Below are 6945 nucleotides of genomic sequence, written 5' to 3'. Positions count from 1 at the left end.
GACCAACAAGTGAAAAATATTTTAGGAGTTACCATGGCGTGCTCTACGACTCATACAAGGAACCATGTTTGGCTACAAGTTTATGAAACTGCTTAAAAATGTTTCCAGTTTTTTATTATTTATGTTGGATTTACATTCTGGAATCAAATCTTATCATAATAAAGTTTTTCATAGTTTTATTCATGATAAATAAATTCATGTATATAATAATACAGAAGTTAGTGTTCTAGAAAACTAACCTTTCAAAACTAAGGTCGAAACGAATTTTGTCAATCATGATTAATTTTCCCAGAATTTGGCTCATCAATATTACATGATGTCAAACTGGTCACCTACAAAGAATATAGCAGGCAGTTAGTATTTCAGTAGACAAAATCAATTACATTCGGGGGAGGGAGAAATTAGCAATATTCTTCGAATACAGAGAGAGACCTATTAATAAGAAATTAGCAATATTGATAAGAAATTACCAATATTCTTAGAAATTATGTATCTATAAACAATTCAGTATGATCAACGATCATCAAATTAACCAGGAAACTATAAAAAAAAAACAGAGATAAATCGATGAATACAAAGAGAGACCTCCGCAAGACATGGCTCCCGATTCATCGATCTCAGGTACAAACGCATCCAAAGGCAAACTGTTAACAGCGTGATGAAAGTCTCGATGGCAGAAGTTTCCAGTAGGTGTATAGGCAAATTTCAACTGCTAGAGCCTTAAAAAAATATGTGAAAAGCCACACACATCCACTAAAGCAGAAGGAAACAAACGATCAATGACAGAGAATATAACCTGATCGTTTCCAGAAATTCGATCTTTCAGATATAACATAAACCAATCTGATTGTAATTTATCTCTCTAACAATTAATGATTCCCCTGAATTAGAAGACAACAAAAAGTCAGTACCACCACAGATTACTTATTTGAATCTTGAAGTGCTAATTACATAATTAAAGCTATACCCGTGATATGATTGGTATATATTACGAGTATTCGGCAGATGTTGTCTCCGCTACATAAAAGAAATCAACACAATTTCAGATTGACTAAGGCACTTAGATTGGTCGTAAACGATATAAACAATTTTCTGTATTACACATCCTACTATTAGTCGGGATAAAACAAAACTCTATAACATCATCAAGTAAAAAATCTAGAGGATTAGATCTTCACAGCCAAAGATAGTAGAAATCATACAAGTACAAATGATACATAAAGATTTAGAAGCATCTTACCCAGATGATCGATTGCTTGAAGGAGTTAACCAATTTAAAGAAAAAATCATACTTGACTTGATTAATTCCTGATAGATAGCCGATTAAAACAAAATGGAAAAGCACCACTTTTTTAACAACAATCAGTATCTGACCCTTGAATAGCTCTCCAAAAAACAGATATATGGAAAGATTGAAAGGATACAAATTGAAATAGAGAACTAATTTTTTGGAATCAACATGAAAAGCTAGACGAAGTTGATTGATCGGAGATGAAGTTCAGCTTTAAGGAAATTAAAAAAAAAAAGTGTCGTTTTCTATCTAGATTCCAGACAAAAATTGTCAGTTTACATTTGGAAAAAAAAGAAAACAAAAAACAGGCCCTTCAAATTCTTCATATAAACAGGCCTAATCTGGCCCAATATGAAATGGAATTTAAAACGTAACCCAATAGATATGCATGTTAATATTTTCTCATAAACCTAAATATATGATCACTATTATTTCGAAATCAAGATATTAATAGCAATTACAGATTTTTGAAAGTACAGAGATGATTAGTTAATAAAATTATAACAAAATTAAATTATAATTTAAAATTGTGTTGACTATAATAATGTGTTACAAAATTTAAACATATCACTTACGAAACGAATAATATATATTTATGTCTAAAACACTATACACTTTAAATTAGTCTACTGAAAAATATACTATTAAGCCATTTTACATCCTTAGTAAAACTAAATATATAAAAATGTTAGAACTTACTTTAATATATATATATATATATATATATACATATATATATAAATCTATCAATTTCACTTAATTAGTTTTCAATTTTTTTAAAATAGTAACAAATCGTCCTGCGGTGTACCGCAGGTTCAAACCTAGTTGTATGTAAATATCATGTTCAATTAAATCAAGACATTGGACAAGATAAGGTCGTCTCATTGATGTTTTGGAAGACACGAGACCACTGCAATTGGATATTTCTCAGTACGCCTCTGTTGCTGATGTCTCAGATCCCAAGGGTTGGCTCCTTCGTCGTTCTTGGAGTACCATCTATCATGTTATCTCTTGTGACACCCCGGTTTCAAAGACTTGCGAAGAGGTTTATAAGAACTAATTTGGCCACCTATGTCATTAAAGTGCACTTATCTTTTCGGTCGAGAGTCTTGAGAGAATTCTAGAATTAAGCATACTTGAGCTGGAGTAGTGTAAGAATGAGTGACCTTCCGGGAAGTGACTGTCGGAACTGTGTGAGTGAGGACAAAACACAAGGAAAGATCATGTGGTGATTTGTAGGGACGGTAAACAAGTATTTAAAGCTTCCTGGACGTAGCAAACTGACCGTCAGATATTGATGGACTCACGGGCCTACTGAGAGGATGTGAGGCCCATTAAAGAGGTGAGCCAATGCACTGGGATTGGACATGGGTCCACTAAGAGGTGCGGTCGGGGTGTTACAAGTGGTATCAGAACCAAACCCAGACGAGTGTGGAGTCGAGTAGACTCACACTGTTGGGGGTGACGGTCTTGGTGCGTAACGAGGACGTTGCGATTTGTTAGTAGGGGTGAATTGTGACACTCGAGTTTCAAAGACTTGCCGAGAGGTTTAAAAGAAATGATTTGACCACCTATGTCACCAAAGTGCACCTATCTTTTCGGTCAAGGGTCCTGAGAGAACTCCAGAGTTAAGCGTGCTTGAGCTAAAGTATTCTAAGGATGTGTGACCTTCTGAGAAGTGACTGTCTAAACAATTAAAATATATATCTCTATAAATTAATAATTATTAATTTACACTATATAATAATTAATATCACTATATTTTACTCCTTGTGTTCCAATATATAAGATCTTTTAGGCTTTTCTATTTGTTTAATTTTATAAGATTTTTCAAGTTTCTATGTACTTTTTAATATTAATTCAATAAATTTTGCCTATTTAAATTTTAAAGAATTTTTTAATATTATTTCCATAAAATTTGTTTTAGTATTATTTTAGAGATTCTCAAAAATAGCACAATATTTTTTTTCCCCAAATTTAGCACAATATTTCTAAAGTTTCAAAAATTGCACTATATATATTTCAAAATTAAACCCTAAATTCAAATATTAAACATTACCTCTTAAAACTATGTATTAAATGTGAAATTAAGAACCCAAAACATAAAACAAAATTCTAAATTAATTATAAATATTATAATGTGTTAAATGTTTTTTATTTTTGGAAATTTATGAAGTGTGTGTTATAATTTTCCATAAAACTTGTTTTAATGCTAGTTTAGGATATTTATCTTTTTTCTATTGTTAAATTTTGTTAAATGATAAAATATTTATTATTTGTTAATCTTTGTGTTTTATCTAGAAAGCTGTTACGATAAAATCTTTGTGTTATAAATTGATTAGAGGTTTTTACCCGTAGACTGTTTTAAAACTCCATGTATAATTATCTTTCAATTAAAAAAAAAAATTAATAATAAACATTTATAAAAAGAAAAGAACCAATCCATAATCATGTCAAAATATTCAGGATTAGATTTACAATCGATACCTTGGAAAACGCACCGTTCTCTCTCTTTCTCTCTTTCGTAACCAATTTTCTTTGTTAAACAATGTCTTGGCTCTTCAAATCTCGCGGCGATGATGATGATGATGATCCCAAACCTACCTCTCCGACCACCACTCATGGCGGTGTCAAAGAGGATCTATCTTCCATACTCCGCGGCGTTGCAGCTTTCCTCGCACCGCCTCCTTGTGCTCCTTCAGTAGACGAAAGCCGCCTTTTATCTGATTCACCAACTCAGCTCGCACTTGTCGGGATCCGCAACGATCTGGCTGAGATTCGTGGAAATTTCACCAATTTCGCATCTAATTTGCTCCTTTTTCCCAGTAAAAGAGAAACTAGTAGTAGTAGTAAACAATCTGTGTTTGAGGTTGAGGGTTTGGATCAAGTTCCTGGGATTTCTGAAGAAGTTGTCGATTTTGCTACTAAAATCGCCACCAGACCTGGTTGCTGGACAGATTTCCCTTTGTCACTCAACACTGGTAAAAAAAGAACTCAAATTCGTTTTTTTTTTACCGTTACCTGTTTAGTTGGATATAGGAATCATAACAATTAAGGATTTTAGACTGCATTGATATAGTTGACTTTTTTTTCTTTTTTTTTTTTTTGGAAAAGATTTATTGTGAGTATTGGTTACAGAAGTCTACCCTTGGGATATTTATCTCTTGAAGCCCTGGTCTTTAGGATCTCTAGCTTCTCCATTATCTCTGGATTACATTTTTATATGCCATTTTGTCAGTGTTCTGTGTATAGCCTTGGTTAGCTTGGAAGTATTGTCAAAGCTTATATTGGTGGTTTCCATCTATTTTCCTTATTAATATCTCTTGATCCAAACAACGCTGACGAAAGATTTATTTAGTGAATTATTGTATGATGAAGTTTGGTTATGATTACTTACCGTGTCGTGTGTTTGTTAGGAAAAGATTGATTGGTTGGTTGTAGCCTCCATTATTTTTTTTTAAGGGAGTTCCTAGGGTTTTACAGATTTAGGATAGACCGTCCAACAGTTTCCTCTTGGGATATATTTCTCCAAGCTCGGGTCTTTAGGATCTCTAGCTTCCCATTATCTCTGTAGTTTTCATTTCCATCTGGCACTTTTGTCTCAGAGCTTAAATTTTTGATGTTTTTTTTTTTATATTTCCAATCGCATATCTTCGGTCTGTACAACCCAACCTAGTATATAATCTTGGTTAGCTTGGATATGTTGTCGAAGCACTTACTGGAGAAACATGATTGTGCTTTAAAATGATATAGTTGACATTTTTCAGTTGCCAAACATGATTGTCCTGCGGTCTTTCTGTCTTGTTGTGTAATTTTCTAGACCTTTTCAAATAGGATTTTTATTGTTTCTACAATTGATTTTGGTTGTAGACTCCCCTGTTCATTAGATGGATCTCTAGAGGGATTAAGATTAGGCTCGTCCGTTTCAGCAGTCTCCTCTTGGGATATACTTCTTCAATCCCGGATCTATAGGATCTCATGCCTCCTATTACTTTCTGTGGATCATATGGAACATATCCATATGCAACTTCGATTCTTTGTTTCTTATTTCCAAAAATATATATTCATTTCGTACAACCTAGTACAGAGGCTTCATTAGGTTGAAAATATTTTCGATGCAGTTAAAGGGAAGAGCAATATCTTCTTGCTGCACAACCTAGTAAATACGCTTGGTTTGCTTGGCAAAATACTGCCTAAGTACTGCCAGGAGAAAAAGATTGGCGGTATTTGTGATTTGCCTACTGAACTATCCTGAAGTTTCTCTCTAACTTTTGATGTCCACATTGCAGAATTCGAATTGTCTGAGGCTCAGAGGGCACATGCATCAGCCATTGAACATCTGGTTCCTGGCCTTGTAGCTGTGAAGAATGAAGTTAGCAGTTACATGGATGATGAACACTTCTGGCTGATTTATTTTATTTTGCTGATGCCGAGACTGAATGGACATGATTTTGAACTCTTAGCAACCTGCAAGGTAAGGCTTTATACTAGACATGCATCCTGCAGAATGTTCAGTATCTGATTCTATAATTTAATTCGTGAACGTCTCAAGATGAAAAACAAGGCTACGATATAATTACTTCTTTTACGGATTAAACTAAGAACAAGTTTAGAAACGGTAAACGCAAAAAAATTTTGTGTGATGCTTTTGAAATTGGATGGTTCTTGTCTTTTTATTTGCTCTGCATTTTTTTACGTATTACTATGGTGCCATTTTCTGAATCGTTGATAACTATATTGCGCGGCACAGGTATTTGAAACAAGGGATCAACTTTTACTAAAGCTGCAAAAGAAAGAGGCAGGGTCAAGCAAGAGGTCTGTTGGTCAGGAAACTCCTGTAGAAGGTAGCAGTAGGGCAACAGAAACCGTGGAGGGAGTCATGGACAAGATAGAGACTCTGAAAATTGAACAGAGAGAGATAAGTGATGAATCATCTGAAGAAAGAGGGAGGAGTTTCAGAGATGAAGAGGTAATCTCTTTCAGTGATCTAGATGTAGACGAGCCATGTTCCAACAGGAGTAAACTGAAAAGACCAGCATCAAACGCAAGCGGTTCAAGCTGGGTTCAGCTCAGCAGGAGTCAAGTTGGAAACAGCAAGGATTCCGAAGGTGATTCCAGTGACTGGCTTCCGATCGGCGATTCTGATTAATGTTGAAGGTAGAAATTGGATATTACTGTAAAGTTACGACTATTGAACGTAAACGTAGCACATTTTAGTAATAACCTTCGGAATCCTTGCTGTAAAGTTACGACTATTGAACGTAAACGTAGCACATTTTAGTAATAACCTTCGGAATCCTTGCTGTAAAGTTACGACTATTGAACGTAAACGTAGCACATTTTAGTAATGAATTAATTGGCTACTTGATGATGTCTAGGGTTAGAATAGGAAAATGCTGTCCTACATATCGCCTTTACATATATAACTTCATTTCAGACATTATCACGGGGATATGGATTGTTGATCAGTGTCCACAAATCACAACCCCAGAAAAAACAGGTCTATCTATCTACAAGTAGAAAGAAGCAGTGGATCATAACTCATTTTAGGCTGTAAGAGATTAACGAGTGGCCGGCCACTGGATGTGGTGGAAGAATCTAAGCCATTAAAACAAAAAATATAGCACCTCATGCGTCATTAGCATACATCGCAG

The 6945-nt window shown here is 34.5% G+C and overlaps 1 protein-coding gene and 1 long non-coding RNA gene across 2 annotated transcripts; one reads left to right on the top strand and one right to left on the bottom strand.

Moving 5' to 3' along the window:
- Positions 588–1018, bottom strand: LOC109130995. The gene is made up of 3 exons (XR_002036744.1): positions 968–1018; positions 797–881; positions 588–709 (listed from the first exon to the last, which is right to left on the bottom strand). It is a non-coding gene; the product is annotated as an uncharacterized LOC109130995 (long non-coding RNA).
- Positions 3748–6654, top strand: LOC104766612. Its single transcript, XM_010490522.2, has 3 exons — positions 3748–4272; positions 5581–5765; positions 6042–6654. Exons 1-3 carry the CDS (start codon positions 3840–3842, stop codon positions 6438–6440), a joined length of 1017 nt encoding a protein of 338 aa, XP_010488824.1. The 5' UTR covers positions 3748–3839; the 3' UTR covers positions 6441–6654.

Source organism: Camelina sativa, chromosome 19, assembly GCF_000633955.1.
Source record: "Camelina sativa cultivar DH55 chromosome 19, Cs, whole genome shotgun sequence".
Lineage (NCBI taxonomy): Eukaryota > Viridiplantae > Streptophyta > Magnoliopsida > Brassicales > Brassicaceae > Camelina > Camelina sativa.
Note: the sequence above shows the minus strand (reverse complement) of the source record. Positions and strands in the feature narration are given on the sequence as shown.

What these genes read in the sequence shown, in the direction of transcription:
- LOC104766612 (XM_010490522.2), top strand. Translation starts at nt 3,840, where the DNA reads ATGTCTTGGCTCTTCAAATCTCGCGGCGATGATGATGATGATGATCCC. An exon ending in CCCTTTGTCACTCAACACTG is followed by an intron (nt 4,273 to 5,580) that starts GTAAAAAAAGAA and finishes TCCACATTGCAG; the next exon opens with AATTCGAATTGTCTGAGGCT. An exon ending in AACTCTTAGCAACCTGCAAG is followed by an intron (nt 5,766 to 6,041) that starts GTAAGGCTTTAT and finishes TGCGCGGCACAG; the next exon opens with GTATTTGAAACAAGGGATCA.